The 21,302-nt window shown below is 37.8% G+C and overlaps 1 protein-coding gene across 2 annotated transcripts in view; it reads right to left on the bottom strand.

Annotated features, from left to right (window-relative positions):
* LOC134540858 (cGMP-specific 3',5'-cyclic phosphodiesterase) overlaps nt 1–21,302 on the bottom strand; it is a 274,843-nt gene that overhangs the window by 56,296 nt on the left and 197,245 nt on the right. For both annotated transcript variants that reach the window (XR_010076524.1, XM_063383866.1), the window contains exons 11-14: nt 19,515–19,553; nt 16,943–17,074; nt 6,033–6,176; nt 1,614–1,716 (exon numbers count right to left, since the gene is read on the bottom strand). Coding sequence is in view for 1 of the 2 variants with exons in the window: in XM_063383866.1 (XP_063239936.1) it covers nt 1,614–1,716; nt 6,033–6,176; nt 16,943–17,074; nt 19,515–19,553 (418 nt within the window). In the remaining variant the exon portion in view is untranslated. The remainder of the gene's footprint in view (nt 1–1,613; nt 1,717–6,032; nt 6,177–16,942; nt 17,075–19,514; nt 19,554–21,302) is intronic.

The following is a 21,302-nucleotide window of genomic DNA, read 5'->3' as shown; positions in this document are numbered from 1 at the left end:
AATTCAGCCGATGTCAAATTTAAAATGAAAAGACAGCACAGAAGAACACAGCAGACTGAAGACAACGAGAAAGCTGCGACAAAAACAGTAAGTACAGACAAAAACAGTAAGTACAGACAAAAAACAGTAAGTACAGACAAAAAAACGTCTTTGGACAACTCAGCGAAAGACCGGCTAATCTTGGCTTGCTTTCTGTGCGTTTGTGTGGCCACCTTCATTTGTCGGTTCTCTGGGGTTGTTCTACGACATACAGTGCAAACTACAATTGCATATCTCCAAAATAATCATTTAAATCCACCCCCTCCCCAATTGAGAGAATCATTCAAAGAAGATAATATTTTGGTTATAATATTCTGGTGGAACATATTTTCTATCAAAAATACCTCATTAAATACCCAATTAATGGGCAGTCAAACTATCTTTTCATCTTTCCTAATTTTTTAGTAATTATTTGTTTAACTAAAATGCGCAGACTTCTAGAAAATATTTACTACAGTAAAAATTATGTTTTTTAAAGGGTTTCGAAAATAATCGTGATTGTATAGATAACCATCTATCGCAAAGACTACGGTGATTCGTATAATATAATTGTTATTTCTATAGAATGTAACGTAAACAAATAGCAGTTCCCACAATTATCTCTTATCACCTTTAATATGGTTTATATGTAAAAAAAATCTCTTTCGGTACAAACTACAGGCGTAGTTCTATAAAATACTGGAACATTTTAAGAATTTAATGTTCATTACATATTTGTGTTCTCCAATATTAAAAAATGATCGATTAAACATGTTCTCATTTTACATGCAGAAAATACATTATGATTGTTTTAAACTCATTGCATACAGCATTGAAAAGCTTAGAACGAATTACATATTATGACAACTAAGGCAATCATTCAATTTTTTTGATCTTCAAAAAACAAAAAATTTCCATTCCATGCATTAATAATAATAAGGTGGTCGTATAAAAATTTGCTTTGCCCCAAGGTTTAATTTTTATTGAAATGACTGCCATATTGTTGAAATTCACTAAATAGTTAATGCTATAACATTTCCCTTTGGATTTGTGACCATAGGGTCGCGCCATTCGCACAAGCACCACCGTCTGTTACACATTTCCGTTCCCTTGCTTCCGTCGCATTCACGAAATTACCTCTCACCAAAAGCCACACACCCTTTTCTTTATTAATTAATTTATTTATTGCCTTATTTTAAGTGGCGAAGTTAAAGCGTACCACCTTGTCTTACACTGAACCACATGAATCTTTACTAACCAACTACATGAAAAATAAACCTGATAAATACTATAGCCTAGACATACCAAAAATTGTCAAAAATACATTTAAATAAAAACTGAACTAACATATAAGTACAAACATGAAAATAACAAAAAAAAAAACAGCATTAAAGTTACACATGAGCTATTTAAAGTATATTCAAAGAAATATTATAAAAAGGCATTTTTTTTAAAAAAAATCTATCTATATCTAAAGTAATAAAAATTTAAGATATTTAATAAGCTAAACATTTATGTAAAAAAACACTAGCGAAGACACAAACAATTGAAAAATATACATACCAATACATTTTCTTACAATAAATCATACCTACATGCATTTTCGTACATCTGCGTGTTGTGGATTCCGAGGCCACAGAATATCGCGAAGGCTTCGAATATGGACACGTCACTCTCCGAGAAGCTGCTACCGTTCTCCTGAAAGAAAAAAAACAAATATCGAAGAACTCATTAACAAACTTGATGATGGCTGTTCAGGTGCACAGACACATTTAACCATTACGACGATAGTATCCATTTCCTTGACGTGACACTGAAAAACAAAAGGAGGATGCAGTGACACATATTTGCCGTTTAATTCTGGTAAAAAATTTAACTTCCCCTCAGTTCATGCAAACTTAAAAATAAAAGTTTGTGTATGCGTGGAGTTCATGCGTGATATAAGTGAAACCTCTTACTTAATAGTTAGGCCTATATAAAAAGATAAATTATAAGCATTTTTTTTAATTGAACAAGAAGTAAAATAGTGATCTGAAAAAAAAGTTATCAAATATATTTTAAAGGAATTCGTTAATTTGAGTTGACAAAAACATTAATAAATCAAGGTTTATTACAAGTTTCTCATTATCAGTGTCTGTCATAGTGACAATTGGCCCATGACAGCTAAAACACGACATGCTTACCACGTAGTAATAATCATGCACACGTGGTCACCTTCTGGGAAATACGCTAATGTTTTCCCACGAAGTATTACAAATAATATTTCCATAAGTATAACTTTGTAACCCTTATGTAGCCAAGTTGCTGTTGCATGTTTTTGAAGTTAAAACTTTAATGGGAAGATTTGTATAGGGAGTAAATTCATACAAGTCGTCATCGACATCATGGTCACGTGACGTGAATGTATATATATATACACATATATATTACATACTCAGTGGTGCGCGCGCAGCCAGTACACGAAGAAAACGGAGTCTTTGTAGCAATATAACCTAAAGATTAAGAACATCATTATTTATTGTTTTAATACCTACAATTGCTATGAAATGTGTATTTTATAGTAATTTAGGAGTTATTTTACTAACGTGATAAAACAAATTTGTTGCATGACAATATTTTTTTCGTAAAAATTGCGAAAAAGTCTCTGATTTTTATCAAAAAATATTTTCCTTATGTAACACAATTATATTTTACAAAGTTAGTATTTGTTATTTCAAGTTATATTTGTATTTTCTTGATTATATTATTAATATTAATAATAGTTACTTCTATTATTATTAATTCTATTATTTGAAGTTTAGGAAAAAAAGGTTGTGTACATTATATTCTTATTCTCTCTAAATATCAATTTTTAATATATTTTTTTCGATCCTTGATTCTGTGTGGAAAACTTTAAAGATGTCTTCAGACGACAGAAAAAGAAAATTGAAAGAAGATTGTGCAGAATTGGTGGAAGCGGATTCTGCAAATGACAGAAGTGAACAAAATAATGGCAAAGATAAAGAAAAAAACTGTTCGTTTGTAGTTTTAAGTTTTCACTTCTATCGGCAGTCCTCATGACTGCTTTGAATTTTTTTTTGAAGTGAAAACTTCTTTTGACGCAACGCACACACATTTTTTTCGTAGGCAGTGAGTTAGGCTGATCCGTCACGCTCTGAGGTGAAAGGCTCGATCGGGTTAACTCGGGACCGCCGAGTGTAGCCGAGCGAGAAAGATACAGTCAGCTGCTCTTCGCTGTTGTGTCGCTGTGTTTAGTATATTCAATTAATACGTAATAATTGTCATTATTAATTTAATAATTATTATTGGTACGTAATAATAATTATTTTAACAATCATTTGGTTTATCTTGATTGCAGTATTAAGCACAGATATCAGAAGAAAATTATTGTGTAATACCCGGCCGATGCATTTACGAAATATGTTTAGGTTATGATAGGGAGTAAATTCATGTAAGTCGTCATCGACATGGTCACGTGACGTGTTAACGATAACACTATATCTGTTCCTATTAGCATAACTTATTGCGCTTTTAAATCTTACGTATACGATTACTGTGCAGTAAAAAGTGAGTATAAAATATATTAATATTCTCATATAGATATATAGTTTGAATAACGAAGAAAACGGAGTCTTTGTAGCAATATAAACTAACAATTAATAACATAATTATTTATTTTTTCAATACCTACAATTACCATGCAATGCGTATTTTAGAGTAATTTAGGAGTTATTTTACTAACGCGATAAAACAAATTTGCTGTGTGATAATATTTTTTCGTAAAAATTGCGAAAAAGTCTCTAATTATTATAAAATTTTTATTATTATGTAACACAATTATATTTTACAAAGTTAGTATTTCTAATTTCAAATAATATTTGTATTTTATTAATTCTATTATTAATATTAATAAAAGTTACTTCTATTATTATTATTAATTTTATCATTTGTGCGGGGGGATCTTTAAGGTTTCACAATGTTATTAGAAATGAACAGAAACAAGGCGTGATTCAGTCTGAATATAATTACGTCAAATATATTAAAAGAAAATTTATAACAGATATTAAAAAAATATAAACATACAATATCAATTAAGTACTTAAACAGATCTCAGGTATATTCAGAAAAAAAAATATATGGGTCAACCCTAAATTCAATTATAAAAAGTTTCATTTAAAAAATACATAAATCAATAAAAAATACAAATATATTTAAACTATCCCAGTTGAGGTATGTACTTAAAGTCCAGAAATTATGTTTGTATGATGAATATCGTCTGACGCCGTAATTTAGGAAAGTTAAAAAAAAAAATTGAAAAATACAGTAGCGCCGGAGGTCGGGGCTTCGTTTCCCGGAGTTCACGCGGGAACCTGATGCCAGGGCGCCTGTGTGCTGTTGAGGAAGGGAGATTCAAATGCCAATTCGGCGTCCGGCTCTTGGACCCTGTCAGACAGGGAAGTCGGCTTCTATTTACCGATGCGTCGCCAGCCAGGAACTGGATCCCGCGAATACGCGGCTGGGCGCGGACGTTTTCATCATTTCAAAAGAAATAATTTAAAAGAAAAATAACTATTATGTTTCTTACTGTGCAGACGGACTAAACTACATAAAGAAGATTGCAGGGATAGCATCCCTTATTTGAGCGACTACATCGTCGGTTGCGGCCGGATGGAAGTCTTGCAGTGTCTCGTCGACTCGCCGATAATTACAAACGGTCCGTCTGCAGTCGCGACGCGAAGTGTCCCGCGAAGAACCGCGTCTCGTAATTAAAAGTAAATGTTCAACCAAAAGTGGAGGGGGGGGGGGGGGGGGAAACTGGGACGTCCGGACCGAAAGGTTCCGAAGTTCCCCGAGTGGGCGTCATAAAAAAAAACTCTGACTCATGTCTCGAAGTTGGTAGCACTGGCCGACCTTAGCGCTACCTGTTGAGGGGTGTCTGAAATAAAAAAAGAATCGACTCTCCCAAGGCATCTGCTATTACAAGGGGATAAAGGGCGCAGTCTGGTGCTACACTCTGGAGGCCTACAGGGGAAGGTAGCTGTGAGGTTAGCGAATTTGCCGCTAGAAGTCGTGGGCGGTCCATCTTTGCACACACATTTTTTATGCCAGTTGTCCTTGGAGACGGTCGCTGTCTGCTGGGGTTTATGACCGGTCATTGGTCTTAGGCGAATTCTTAGAACCGAAAGGGAAGAGGGGTGGACAAAAGCGCAACGACGCTCGGAACTAGCGTCCATTACGTGACTCCAGGGGAGTGAACCTAAGACGTTTGCGTGACGGTAAAGTCTACGGTCAGCTCGTCTCTGAGAAATGGTAACAACTCGTCCAGAGCTGTTGTATGCAGTTTTAGTCATGAAGTGAAGTAACCTTACAGGACTGGGACGTGCCTGTAAGCGAGGGAAATTTCAAACGGGCTGCCAACAAAGTCTTAGATCTGAAAAGATCCTATAGATCTCTGGGAAAGGTGCTTCTGTCTACTGGCACAAAGTTTAACTAAGGAGAGTACACCAGCCTAACAAAGTGTAAATCGCCCTTTAGTAACTAGATTATAGAGCAAATAAAATTTAAAAAATAATTTAATATTATAGTAAAATTAGAAAAAAAAAAACGTGTCAAAATACCAAATTTCCGGCACACTTTTTAAGTTTAGGAAAAATAAATGTTGTGTACGTTATATTGTTATTCTCTCTAAATATATATATATTTTTATATTTTTTTAAGATCCTCGATTCTGTGTGGAAAACATTAAAGATGTCTTCAGACGACAGATAAAATAAAATCGAAAAAAGATTGTGAAGAATCGGTAGAAGCAGATCCTGCAAATGACACAAGTGAACAAAATAATGGTAAAGATAAAGAAAAAAAAACTGTTTGTTTGTAGTTTTAAGTTTTCACTTCTGTTGGCAGTTATGATGACTGCTTTGAATTTTTTTTTTTAAATTATGGAAGGTGTTAAGGGGGGGGGGAGAGGTTGGTAAACCCCCCCCCCCCCCACAACAAGGAGGGGCAGTCCTCACCTTGTTGATGAGCTGAGCAACGCCTATGACGGTCTTCTGGCCGTTCACGATGGGCATGCACAGGATGGACCTGGTGACGAAGCCGTCCTCGTCTTCTTCCGTCGCGTCGCTCATCCACGTCGACACGTCGGCGATGTTCAGGATCTGCAAGAGTTGGGGCAAGTCTTTTCCCTTCCACGACCCGTCCACACAACTGTCCGCCAGCGCGCACTGCTCCCGTGTGGGGGTGAAGGCTCCCCGCCCACCCGGGCACACACGCGGTGAGCAGAGCTTCAGGGAAAAAACCAACAGCGATTACAAAACCACTCAACACATCCGAGTGTGGTCTGCTTACGAAAAGCATCTAAGAGTTCGCCAAGGGCCAAATAGTACTTTTGATTTCGGATTAAATTTTTAAACTTTAATTTTAAAAGAGTTAAAAATGGCTAAAACCCATTATTTCAGAGTAAATTTTAGGCTTAAAACAACCGGTACATATTCTTGAAAGCACTTAAAGGGACTTGCATCACACCTTTATCTTCATTTCTCCACCGTATAATGACACGGTCGCCGCTCGATGCACGACGAGAAGACTGCGCGCCAGTCCAGAGGAGACACCGCGCTAGAAGCACCAGCGAGCGTCGCGCTTATCATCCCGCCTCGCTGGCACAGATACACACACACCCCTGACGAGGCGGGCCCCTTAACATCCCAGCGCCCTTCCAAAGGGGTCCGGCTCAGGATACGAAAAGTTTTCACACCAGAAGTCTTAGCCAGAACCGTATTAGAACGTTATTTTTTTTTCTGCGATACCCCACGAGACGAAGTCATGAAGATGGCGGACCCCACGCGTAGCAACGTGATTGGTCCACTCGACCATCTGACGTCATGCGGCGCGGTGTGGGGCGATGGTACGAATACACCGGCCAACTTGAACTTTTTGACAAGACAAAGTCTAATAAATCGACGAATGCCGGCTGCACGCACGTGAAAGTGTCCCGTTACGCACATTGTACGCTTGCGCTGCATATATCTCTCTTCCACTCGATTGGCCTATGCGTCCGAGGAGAAGAAAGACAGCTGCAGCACACAACTTGCATCTACACGTGAACTGTTTCGTCGACTGTTTATAAAGTGAAGTGAAAAGTTAATGTGGTTTTCACTGCTTATTACAACAACGATTTCGGCAATAAAGGTTAATTATTCTTGCATTTTAAAAATATGATTACTAGTATAATTTCAAGTATTTTTCCTTTAATTATTTAAAAACGTAGCATATGTCGGCGAGTGCAGTAATAATAGTTTATGTTAGATATTTGATTACACTTAATTTATATGAAAACTTGTTCATAATTATATTTAAACAAAAAGTTAATGTGGTTTTCATTGCTTATTACAACAACAATTTCGGCAATAAAGGTTAATTATTCTTGCATTTTAAAAATCTGATTACTAGTACAATTTAAAGTATTTATTCTTTTATTATTAAAAAAATGATTCAATTTTATTCATAATAGTATGCAATCATTTCATCAATGTTTTGTCATGACGTTGTCACGTTAAACTATCTTCCGTAAACCGACTTTACAGACAACCAATTTTTTTTTATTCTTCCCTCTCCTCCAAGCCTGTGACCTTTTCGGTAGCGCAGAACAACAGTTTTTTTTTGTTTTCCGGTTCACGTTTGAAATAAAAACAAATATAAACATCCGTGAAAACAATAAACACAATACAAATCGAAAAAAAAAAAACATTTATTGCGATATATTGTCTACTTGACCATCGCGGTTGCATACTGGGACGAAGTGCGATAAAGTGACATTCACATTAGGATGACGACGGACAAGCCACAGGTTCTGATTGTTGCAGGATGAAATTGTAACCTCTAAAAAAAAAATTGGTTGTCTGTAAAGTCGGTTTACCGACGATAGTTTAACGTGACGTCATAAAAAAACATTGATGAAATGATCGCATACTTTTATGATTAAAAATAATCATTTTTATTTTAAAAATAAAATAATAAATACTTGAAATTATACTAGTAATCATATTTTTAAAATGCAAGAATAATTAACGTATATTGCCGAAATTTTTGTTGTAATAAGCAATGAAAACTACATTAACTTTTCACTTCACTTTATAAACAGTCGACGAAACAGTTCACGTGTAGATGACTTGTAATTAATTTTAAAAACTGGCGTTTAGCTATAAAGTTTTAATAAAATTATGAACAAGTTTTCTTATAAATAAATTGTAATCAAATATCTATCATCAATTATATGAATCACCATAATTTTTTAGTCAATTGTAACTCAACCTATTATTACTGCACTCGCCGACAGCGTAACGGAACACAGCGTAACGTAACAATGAGCGTAACGGGACACAACGTAACGGAACAATGAGCGTAACGGGACACAACGTAACGGGAAACAACGTAACGGAACAATGAGCGTAACGGGACACAGCGTAACGGAACAATGTGTGCAACGGGATACTTTTTCGTGCGTGCAACCGGCGTTCATCGATTTATTAGAGGTTGTCACGTCAATAAATATGTTTACGGTTTCCTTAATATGAATACTTAAAACGTTACAGCCATTTTCATATTTTAAAATAACTCCTCCTCTAAAGAGTAAGCAGAAGCAAACAAGGGTATTAGTAAATGCAAGAATATCAACGAACCAATTGATCCCTCCAGTGCAAAAGTGATATAGTTCGGTTTAAAAACGGGATTTTTTATTTTTTTTTTACCTTAAACGAATTCTTAAGATTATAAGGATTTAACACCTCATAAATAAAACCATTTATAGCATGTGCCCAAGAAACGAGCTCGATTTTGTACGTTTAGAGTGTTAAATCATCCTTGGTGTTTTATAGCAATGTTAGTATTTTTTTATGTGTAATATCTCAGCCCCCGGTATACGACATTTGGTAGGAGTGATTTCATGAATGGAACGGAAATTTGTAACCACGGTGCTGCCATCCGTGGCGAATGGCGCGTGCCAAAGTTCACAAAGCCAAAGGAAAACTTTATAGCACTAATTGTTTGGAGAATTTTAACAAGATTGACACTATTTTAATCGAAAATCAGGTCCAAATTCGGAATTTAGTTTTTTTTTCAAGTATTTTTTCGCTTTGATCGAAACCGTTTCATAAAATAGTTAAAAAAAATTCGCTATGCAAATCGAATGATTTGATAGTCGACGTAGCTGCTCCGGCAGCGAATTCTAGCGGCGGGAGCGGAAACTAGGAGTGGTTCGCGTCCAGAAATGCAGCTGAGTACAAAAATTTCGTATATTATTTATCACGCTCGGCATTATTTTAAAAAAATTTCTACGTTGAATTTCGTGTCCGATAGTTTGGTATTACAAGTGTGTGTGCAGCGTGAGAAAAACATTAATTCGCTCGTTACCAGAGGTTATATGTTGCACATCTCTGGCGAGTCCTGAAAAATACCCGCTCCATTTTTTTTTCTCTCTCTCTCCAGGGTTTTTCCCTGTTTCTGGACATCCTGTGAAAGCTTTCCCGTAGAAGGTAAGATTTACTGTTTAAAGCATGCCAGGAGAACATAAATTCAAGAGAACAGGCGACACGACTCCACCTACTCCCACGAAAACAAAAAAAAAACAACAAAACAGAAAAAGACGTCGAATGAATAACAGGAGGACAAGGCACGGGACAATACTACCAAAAGAAACCAAGACGGATTCGGAAAAAAGCACATTCCACCAAAAAGAAAGAAAATGGACATCCCCTTCATCTGCGGGCGTTGTTTCAGGCTCTTAAGGGAGGGAGGGGGTAAAACAAAAGAGGGGAGTAATATCATCCCCTAGTTCCTCAAAGCCCCGAGCCGGGGATGAGAGATTGTGAAGGAAAAAAAAAGAGAGAGAGTGTGTACAAGGGGGAGGGAGAGATAGAGTGTATACTCAGAAGCGCACTGCTTACCCACCTTCACACCGAAGAGGGAGAAAAAGACCAGATTGCTAACAAATAATTCAGGGGGTCACTACACGGAAGGCTGTACCACGGAGTGATCCACCCATCACCATCATCATCATCGCCGTGTGTCAACACGGGGCTCGGCCAATAGCAGCGGCAACTGTTGCCAAAGGCCCGCTAAACGTAACACTGCAACCTTACAGAAGCCGCTCCACGTGGTTGAAACTACGCATTTTCCGAACCAGTTTGCTTCATAGTCCAGCCAAAATAGACGAAAAAAAGATGCTGAGTTTGCATTGATTCCGAAAAAGCTGGATTTTGACGTGACAACGTCTAATAAAGCGATGAACGCCGGCTGCACGCACGAAAAAGTGTCCCGTTACGCACATTGTCCCGTTACGCTTATTGTACGCTTGCGCCGCATCTATCTCTCTTCCACTAGATTGGAACAACCATCGATTTGACTTTTTCGAGGCACATTAAACTTGAAACACTCCCATTCGTTTCCTACTTTTCCTATCATCGTCCTATCCTTAACAGAATAACACAGATTGGAAGAAGTTAAAAAGCAAACATGTATAAAAGTTATAGTTATAATAATCTCTTCGTTAAAGTAATAAACATATTTGAATTAATGAGTGCAAATACAAGTAAATGTATCAATTAAATTGTAGATTTCATTTCACTCCTTTGTATACATAGAAAATAGTGATAATTCAATAAAAAATATTCAATTTTATTCATAAAAGTATGAAATCATTTCATTAATGTTTTGTTATGACGTTGTCACGTTAAACTATCGTCCGTAAACCGACTTTACAGATAACCAATGTTTTTTTGCACGGGTCTTTTGGTTCGTTGATATCTGGAAAGCGGTGCTTCGTAAGGAAAAAAAACATATTCATGCCATTTTAATTTGTAAAGAATTCCTCGATCTACAAACTTTGTCTGATCCATTTTTACGGCAGCTCTTATCGTTTCAGAGATATACGCAAAAAAAAAAAACAGTACACATGCAATCTCGAATGTATATTTTGCCTGGAATTTTCAAGGAACGGATCCCTTCAAATGTTTTGCTTCTATACTGGTTACTCGTCATGATCTTGAATAAACTCGTTATCATATCCATGGGTAATATTTTAATAAATGCTCAATGAACGTTTTTGAGAACCTTAGAGACAAATTTATTCTGAAAAAAAACAGCATGTAATCGTGTGTTATATAGTATGAAATAACTGTTTTTATGAAGCCTTTACAGTAAACTATTAATTTTGAGGATGTTGACAGTAAATAAATTTTAAATTTGGTTGTCTCAAAAATCACAAAAATATTAAAAATAAAATTAATATAACAATATTTCAAGTAAGTTACATAATTATTAGAGACCTGCAAAATTCGCGGGTTTAATGACCTCCAGGATAGACTCTACTACACTCTACACACTCGGGCAAATGCCACCAGTTCATTGGCTGCTGACTTGTGAGTCGTCTCGACTGAGTGTCTGTGATTCGACACTTCTTTGAGTGAGGGTCTCTAATTGGCCCTCATTACTCCAGATTAACAGTGAACCAGTGGTAGAAGCAGCGCTAAGGTATAATTATTTGAATTGTAGCATATCACGAAATGAATACGCGAATTTTGCTGGTCTCTAATAATTATAAATGCTTGAAAATTAATTTTTTTAGCTGATTGCGAATGCATTACAGTGTTTTTAGAAAACTAAACTCTCCGTATATCCACTCTTCAATTTCAACGACATAAGGAAAATCTATCTTCCCATGGTTTTAAAGGGAAATTTTCCCTGCGCCACAGTGACAGACTGCCAAGGATATTTTCGTGAACTGAACGGGGGGCGTATTTTGCAAACCGACGTTAGTCAAAATTTTAACGAAAACAGGCAAACTAATAGTTTGCAGTAATGGGGATCAAAACAGTGACATCACGGAACTAAATAAGGAGCTCTCACGCAAACAAATATATAAAAAAAAATACACAAGAAAAAAAATAAATTAAATGTTACATATTGTTACGAGTGGGGGGAAAGGATTCGTAAGGATAGCTCAAACTAAATGTTTAAACAGTTTTGTTTACTACCAATATTTACATTACTAATCAAATCGCGACACTTAATGCCTGTTCACAAATCACCGAGTATCTGTCCAGTTCCGCAGTTCGCACTCCTCGCTGGAGCTGGGCTCGACAGTGGTTCGCCCCTCACCTCGCGCCTGTCCACACACACACACACACACACAGTCTCGCGCCACTCAGGCGCACTCACACGGTCCCGTCACTCGAGGGGGTCTCTTGTTCTCGCCCAACTCACACTTGACTCAACTCGCCTGTTGGTACTCCCGGAACTCCCGCGCAGGCCGGCGTCACCGATTTATACCCATGGCAAATTTTCTGGAATCTACTGGTAGTGGTTGTGACGTGTCGAAGCATCCAGAATATCGGAGCTTATTCACGCCCCGCCACGTTTTGGCTTCTGCAAGCCCACAGGATATCCAGGCCACACAGGGATAGATAAAAACGCAGAGGAAGGATGGCATGTGGGCATGGGGGGGGGGGGGGTGAACAGGCCCGACCGCCCTAATCCCCAACGGTATGAGCGCGTGACGTCAGTGACAGTGTTGGCTTGCACCCTTGCCTCGTAACAATATATATATTTATTGCTGGTAAAGTTCTAACAAAACCATAAATAACTATAAAAAAATTAAAACCGATTATTGTATAAATATTTTTTCTTGCTGCTCATGAATATTTTTAAATCAACTAGGTTTGTAATGTAAAAAAAAACTATTTTTATGGAATTGATTTTTTTTGACGTGACAACGTCTAATAAATCGATGAACGCCGGCTGCACGCACGAAAAAGTGTCCAGTAACGCACATTGTCCCACTACGGATGTCCCACTACGGATGTCCCACTACGGATGTGTCCTGTTAAGCTAATTGTACGCATGCGTGGTATCTCTCTTCCACTCGATTGGAACAACCTTCGATTTGACTTTTCAATCATATTTTCGTCGTTTGAATTATTAATATTATGTAATTTAACGATCGTCCACCGATTTTCAGCACAATCGGTACGGTTATTTAAAAGTAATGTTGAATATTCAAATAGGTTTTTAACGAACAATGGTGTTTTACAGTTACACATAATAATTCAAATTACACCCGGGATCTTTTGCACAATGTTTTAAAAAATATTGTAACACATTATAAATAAGTTTGGTGTATTTGGGCGTATTTGTTATAAAATCGTGTTATAAAAACGAAATAATATTATTCCCCTACCGTGCTGTTATCTACGGTGACGGACGCGAACCGAATGAAACGGATTATCTATCCGCTATCGCGGGAACCATGCACGGCGAGTGCAGTAATAATAGGTTAGGTTACAATTGACTAAAGAATTATGGTGATTCATATAATTTATGATAGATATTTGATTACAGTTTATTTATATGACAACTTGTTCATAATTATATTTAAACTTTATAGCTAAACATCAGTTTCTAAAATTACTTACAAGTCATCTACACGTGAAATGTTCCGTCGACTGTTTATAAAGTGAAGTGAAAAGTTAATGTGGTTTTCATTGCTTATTAGAACAACAATTTCGGCAATAAAGGTTAATTATTCTTGCATTTTAAAAATCTGATTACTAGTATAATTTCAAGTATTTATTCTTTTATTATTAAAATAAAAATGATTCAATTTTATTAATAAAAGTATGCAATCATTTTATCAATGTTTTGCTATGACGTTGTCACGTTAAACTATCGTTTCGTAAACCAACTTTACAGACAACCAATTTTTTACTTAGAATGAAACAAAAGCATGGTGGCAAAGACCCTGCAAATCGTGAGTTCTTCATTCGACAAACAGCCGTTATGAAGCTGGCCTCTTTCACAACCGGGACTCAACGCTATCGAAAATTTATAGCGGTGGCAGGCGAGAGCAACGAACGTTTTTTTTTATGTCGGTTCAAAAAAAATTCTCCATACAACACCCCCCCCCCCCCCCCCAACGTGTGTCGTCACGGAGAGTAACTTCCAGAACACGAGTGTCCTCTCGTGTGCGGTCAGGAATGATGGCTTTTAGCAAGTGCCCTACCGACGATCAACATGAACGAACCGTCACTTTAACGTTAGGGCCTAGATAGTTACCGGCGCACGATCTAGTCGTAAACAGTTTTATCAGCGCTTCTATCTCGCACGGAGCACTCTGGTGGGCGAATAAATAAACAGCGTTCGGGGATCTCTCCCTGGGACCTAGTTCACAAATTTCGAAACAAAGTTAACACATGAACGAATGAAGAACTCAAAAAATATATTTCAATATTAATAAATTATTATAATCTACGTCAGGCGCAAGAATACAAAGCAATAATCGGAGGAAAAAAAATCAATTTTCTTGTATTATCTTTGAAAGATTTGTGAAATGGGAGTGCATGACTTGATGTAAGCTTTTGGACATACGCCATTGCTAAGCACATGTATGTCTGTAGTTTTCTTCTACAGACATACATGTGCTTAGCAATGGCGTATGTCCAAAAGCTTGCATCAAGTCAACTTTCTTGTGTTTCCTTCCATTTAATTTATTCGGAATTTGGCATTTGGACCTATAAAATACACTATAATATACAGTTAATCTCGGTAAAATACAGTTAATGTACATCACAAGTTAGGCTATATGCACTGTTTTGAAATTACAGTAAATGTACGTATATTTCAACGAAGAAATAACTTCAAAATGAACCAAGAAAGATCTTCGTAATTTCAAATAACTGAATCTTCTTAAAACATAATGCAGTATTATGATTTACGAGTTGTATGTTTCGTTCTTAACAAAGATAAACTAACTCGTGGATAAAAGAAGCGTGTTCTTAACAATTTTATGAAATGTTTGCTAATATACCAAGAATATTATTTTGGATTCATTTTAAAAGTAAGCATCACTGAAGCGTCAGGTATAACTTCCCCCTGCAGTCCCCCCTTCCAGTCGAAACAATTAGCATATAGCATACTATGCTACATACCTTTTTCCCTCCTTGCCGTTATCCTATTTTACCGCTAGTGCATGCGTTTGAGTGGGGTCGACGATGTCGCACTATCCTCCTCTACCGGTTCCCCCACCATGTACCTAACTTTTCAACTCCTTTCCCGTTTCCACCACAATACACCTATCTATTCCTAGAGACCGGAAAAAATCGCGGATTCATTTCGTGATAGGCTGAAATTCAAACATGTGTATACTTCTGCTGGTTCTGCTACTGGCTCGCGGTTTAACTGGAGCTCTCTGGGCCAATGAGAGACTATCGACCAAAGATGCGTCGAATCACAAGCTACCCAGTGGATACGCCTTCACAATTTAGTAACCAATGAACACGCGTGTTTACTTGAGAAGTGCAGAGGATAATGGAGGCTATCCTAGAGGTCATTGAATCCGCGAATTTTTCCGGTTCCTATCTATTCCCCTACTCTCCCGGTTCCTCCACCACATACCTAACTATTCCCTTCCTTTCCCAGTTCCCCCACCAAGAAACTAACTACTTCCAACCGGTCCTGATTTCCCCTCCACATAAATAACCGTTCCCTGTCTCTCCTGGATCCCTCTACCCAAAACCTATAACTATTCCACTCCTCTCCCAGTTCCCCTAACATGGCACTAACTATTGCCCTCCTCCCATAGTTCCCCCACACTACATATTTAACTTTTCCCCCCCTCTCGCGCTTCCATATGCCATACCTAATGATTCCCATCCTTTCCTGGTTCCCCCAACATCTCCTCTGCCGGTTCCCCCATAACTAGAGACCTGCAAAATTCGCGGCTTCGATGGCCTTCAGGATAGACTGCACATACCCCTGTACACTCGGGAAAATTAACGCAAGTTCATTGCCTGCCGACTTGTAAGTCGTCTCAGCTGGTTTGTCTGTGATTCGATTTTTCTTTGGTTGAGGGTTTATAACTGGTTGAGATTCGTCCAGACGAACATTAAGCCAATAGCAAAATTATCTAAGAGATATATGCGTTTGAATTCTAGCCTATCACCGAATGAATACGCGAATTTTGCAGGTCTCTACCCATCACTAGGGACACCTGTATTTCGCGATTTCATTTCGTGTCAAGGTATTTCACAAAACACTGTAGCCTTTTTCTAACAGTCGTGGCAAATTGTGAGAGGGTGCAGCAGTACGGTGACCACATTCTCATTGGCCCCGTCAAGAGCGGGACGACACCTCTCACCGACCTCAGCCAATAACCCGCAGGAGAAAAGCTAGAGTTTTTTTTTGTGAAATACCTTTGACACGAAATGTATTCGCGAAATACAGGTGTCCCTACCCATCACTAAAGTGACAGTTCCTCTCCTCTCGCGATGTACCTAGCAAGAGAAGCCTAAGATGTCCATCAAGTTCTGTCCCTGCCCGAACACGCCCGAACATTCACCTTCGGCCAACCTCGGGATTTGTTTGATTTTTTTGGAAAGGAAAAAAATGAATTCAAATATTAAAAGTGGTCGGTTAGGTTAGCCATATTAAAACACTTTAAAACACTATGGACGGTTAGTTAGGTTAGTACAGCTACATTAAAGTAAACAGAGAAATATAAATATTTGTATAAATGAACCCCGAGGTTGGCCGAAGGTGAATATTGGGGCGTGTTCGGGCAGGGACAGAACTTGATGTACATCTTAGGCTTCCCCCTCCCCTACATTCTTTCCCTTCTTATCCCTTATTCGTCGTCCCCTTTCACAAGCTCCGCCCATGTGACAGTCATCTGCGATCACGGTTCTGCGCACATTGGCCGTGGTGTTGCTCCAGGCGAAATTCTAAACTGATACAGAAGTACTTGAAACTTCAACAGTGTACCCGTTTGCGGTACCTGATACAGGCGCGTATCAGTCACGAAAGTAGCTGGTTGATACTCTGCGACCCACCTCTAACACAGAAGCTCGACTCGGTGGGCAGCCTGGGATGGGCTCACCTGGCCGGCGGCTGCCACGTAGCGAGCTATGTGCGCCAGGCGGGATCGGCCCATCTCCCCTTGGCTGGGCCGGAACACCAGCGCCTCTTCCTCCGCGGCTCGCAGCTCGAACACCGTGCAGAAGTGGATGTTCTGCCGAACAAAACACCCGCCTGCACTTTTCCCTGCCCCGGGCGTCGCGAATAAGTCCCATTCGCACGAGGGGATTGGCTGGGAACTTGGGTGAAGTAAACCGGCAGAAGAGGAGACGGCAAAGGAGAGGTGTAGAAACGACGTGGCATACTCGCATACTTGGAACACTTTGCATACCTGCATACTCGCATACTTGGAACACCTTGCATACCTGCACACCCGCATACTTGAACACTTTGCATACCAGCACACTTCCATACTTGGAACACTTTGCATACCTGCATACTTCCATAATTGTAACCCTTTGCATACCTGCACACTTCCATACTTGGAACACTTTGCATACCTGCACACTTGCATACTTGAACACTTTTCGTACCTGCACACTTGCATACTTGAACACTTTGCGTACCTGCATACTTCCATACTTGGACAGTTTGCATACATGCACACTCGCATACTTGAACACTTTGCATACCTTCACACTCGCATACATGAACACTTTGCATACCTTCACACTCGCACACTTGAACACTTTGCATACCTTCACACTTGCATACTTGAACACCTTGCATACCTGCACACTCGCATACTTGGAACACCTTGCATACCTGCACACTCGCATACATGAACACTTTGCATACATTCACACTCGCATATTTGAACACTTTGCATACCTTCACACTTGCACACTTGAAAACTTTGCATACCTTCACACTTGCATACTTGAACACTTTGCATACCTGCACACTTGCATACCTGCACACTTGCATACTTGAACAATTTGCATACCTTCACACTTCCGTACTTGAACACTTTGCATACCTTCACACTTGCATACTTGAACACTCGCAAACTGCGCAATAGAAAACACAGCGCTCGCATACTTGCTACATGCCTTATTTTATTTTTTATCTGCAACCTCTACCAAAGAAATATTACGTTTTCTGTACCGAATGATATAATTAGTAGAGACCCGTGAATTGCGCGGATTCATTTCGTGTTATGCTAAAATGCAAATAATTATACCTTAGCGCTGCTTCTGTCATTGGTTCATTGTTAATCTGGAGGACTGAGGGCCAATTAGAGACCCTCACTCATAGAAGTGTCGAACCACAGGACACCCAGTCGAGACGACTCACAAGTCAACAGCCAATGAACAGTTGGCATTTGCCCGAGTGTGTAGAGGATGTTGGAGTCTATCCTGGAGGTCATTGAATCCGCGAAATTCACGGGTCTCTAATAATAAGCAAAGTAATTTCACTTCTATCGCGTACACACTTTTGTTTTTTGACGTGTAAACATCTCAGCTCTTGGTTTACGGCGTTTGGTTTGAGTAATTTCGAGAATGGTACGGAAATGTGTAACAACCACGGGGCTGACATACATATGTGGTGTACGGCGCGAACTGAATTTCACAAACCAAATGAAAACTTCCCCGCCGGGCGTTACGCTGCGAAAAGACCCTCCTCACTATACTTATCTCTATACAGAAAAATTTCTCTATATGTCTATCTCCCTATATATATCCCTATTTATATCTCCCTATAATTATATGCATATCTCTCCATATATCTTTCCATGTATCTTTGTTATATCTCAATCTAACTCCCTATATATATAAATTTCTCTATATCACTCTATATATCTCTATATCTCAATCTATCTAACTAGTCTATACATTCCTAGCTATATCTTTATCTTTACAAAACAGATGACGAACACACATTCATATATATATATTTATCCACCTTTTTTTTAACTGTCACAGGTGTGACATGAGTATATATATATATATATATATATATATATATATAAAAAACACGCTAGTATTCGAATGCAATGTCATGTCAAAATTTCAAAAAAAAATCGGGGAAGAAAAACTTTCGGAGATTTAAGATTTTGAAAACAAACGGAACACATTTACGTTAATAATTTACGTGTGGGTGAATATTTTTATTTTTCCGTTGGACCGGGGTGCCATTTTGCAAACGTGTCAATTATTGTTTATGTTACCGAACGAGTCGCCAAAAAAAAAAAAAAAAGGATACAAAAAAATTGGGGTGCGAAACACGGTCGTGACCGTCCTGCTAAATTGTTCGTTATTATTTTTGACCGTCGGATTGATTGTCGATTGGACGTACGCGACCTCTCCCAGCGGATGGTTTATTGAAATCCACCCCTCTCTCTTCCAACCCTTTCGTTGCCTGGCGTCACTTCAGCAAACCACGCCGCACCCCCCCCCCCCCCTCGTGACGGGAAAAGGGAGATCTCTAATTAAGCTCCCTTTTTTTCCTCTCCCCCCCCCCCCCTACCTTCCCCAACTTCCACCAACCAGACCTGCGGGTTTTTCCCGCCAGTCGCGACGCAAATCGACACCAGCGTCCCCGTTCGCGGACGGATTTATTGGCAATTACGGATTGGCCGCTTCACAACTCACCCTCTGCTGGAAAATATCCTCCACGTTCACGTCGTAGCTCTGAAACAAGTGGGAAAAAATATTTACAGACACAATTTTTTTTTTTTTAAATAAACACAACCCCTGACCTGCTTTTATAGCCATACACATCAGACCGAATTTTTTTTTTTTCAAAGCAGTCATGAGGACTGCTGAGAGTAGTGAAAACGTTTTCTCAATTTTGACGAAAAAAATATCATCATACGACAAATTTGTTTCATCACGTTAGTAAATTAACTCCTAAATTACTATAAAATACGCATTGCATAGTAATTTTAGGTATTAAGAAAATAAATAACGATGTTCTTAATTTTTAGGTTATATTGCTACAAAGACTTCGTTTTCCACACAAAATCGAGGATCTAAAAAAAATATTAAAAATATATATTTAGAGAGAATAATAATATAATGCACAAACATTTTTTTCGTAAACTTCAAATGATAGAATTAATAATAATAATAAAATTAACTATTATTAATAATAGAATTAAGAAAATAGAAATATAATTTGAAATAAGAAATACTAACTTTGTAAAATATAATTGTGCAAAATAATGAAATATTTTTTGATAAAAATCAGAGACTTTTTCACAATTTTTAAGAAAAAATATTATCACACAGCAAATTTGTTATAAGAAAATATTTTTTGATAAAAATCAGAGACTTTATCGCAATTTTAAAGAAAAAGTATTATCACACAACAAATTTGTTTTATCACGTTAGTAAAATAACTCCTAAATTACTATAAAATACGCATTGCATAGTAATTGCAGGTATTAAGAAAATAAATAATGATGTTCTTAATTTTTAGGTTATATTGCAACCAAGATTCCGTTTTCTTCGTTATTAAAACTATATATCTATATGAAAATATTAATATATTTTATAGTCAATTTTTACTGCACAGTAATCGTATACTTAAGATTTAAAAGCGTAATAAGGTATACTAATAGGAACAGTTGTAGTGTTATAGTTAACATGTCACGTGACCATGTCGACGACGACTTACATGAATTTACTCCCTATTCAAACCTTCCTATAAAAGTTTCGATAGGCTAGAATTGAAATACATGTACGTTTAAGCTGTTTTTTTTTTTCTTGGGTCGCTGTTAATCTGGACGACTCAGGGCCGATGAGAAACCCTTAACCGAAGAAAAGTATAAAATCACAAGTCAAACATTTGAAACTACTCACAAGACAGCAAATCAATCAACTGGCGTTATCTGCCCGAGTGTATAAAGGACCGTGAAGTCTAACCTGAAAGTCATCGAAACCGGGAATTTTACCCAGTCCTTCACCGTACATCATTTTAGGTGCACAGAAATAACTATTTAAATCATCATTTTGCACATAGGCCATTACAAGTTTGCACTGCATGTCATATAGCAAAAGAAAGATATAATTTTTTACAACACACGACTATAGTTATTTTTGCATATATGAAATGCTTTTTTGGATTTATGTAATTTTATTGAATGTTACATTTACAGACAAAACAATTACAGTGCACTCTATGACTACTTCCAGACCAATTGTTTACATGTACAATATTTATAATTTTTTTTCTTTCGTGCATTCATCTGTCAAAAGAATATCCACCAAAAAAAAAATTAAGTGCGTAACCACCAATTCAATTTTTTCTCAAGGAAATCTAATCATTTAAACACGCGTTATCGTGCGTTTAAAATAGACCTTTAATTACTGGTGTCTGTCCTTGTCTTCGATGGAATCTATTGATGAATTAATGGGGTTATTTTTAGAGACCCGGAA

Source organism: Bacillus rossius, chromosome 17 (genome assembly GCF_032445375.1).
Source record: "Bacillus rossius redtenbacheri isolate Brsri chromosome 17, Brsri_v3, whole genome shotgun sequence".
Lineage (NCBI taxonomy): Eukaryota > Metazoa > Arthropoda > Insecta > Phasmatodea > Bacillidae > Bacillus > Bacillus rossius.
This window is presented reverse-complemented; position numbering and strand designations above follow the sequence as displayed.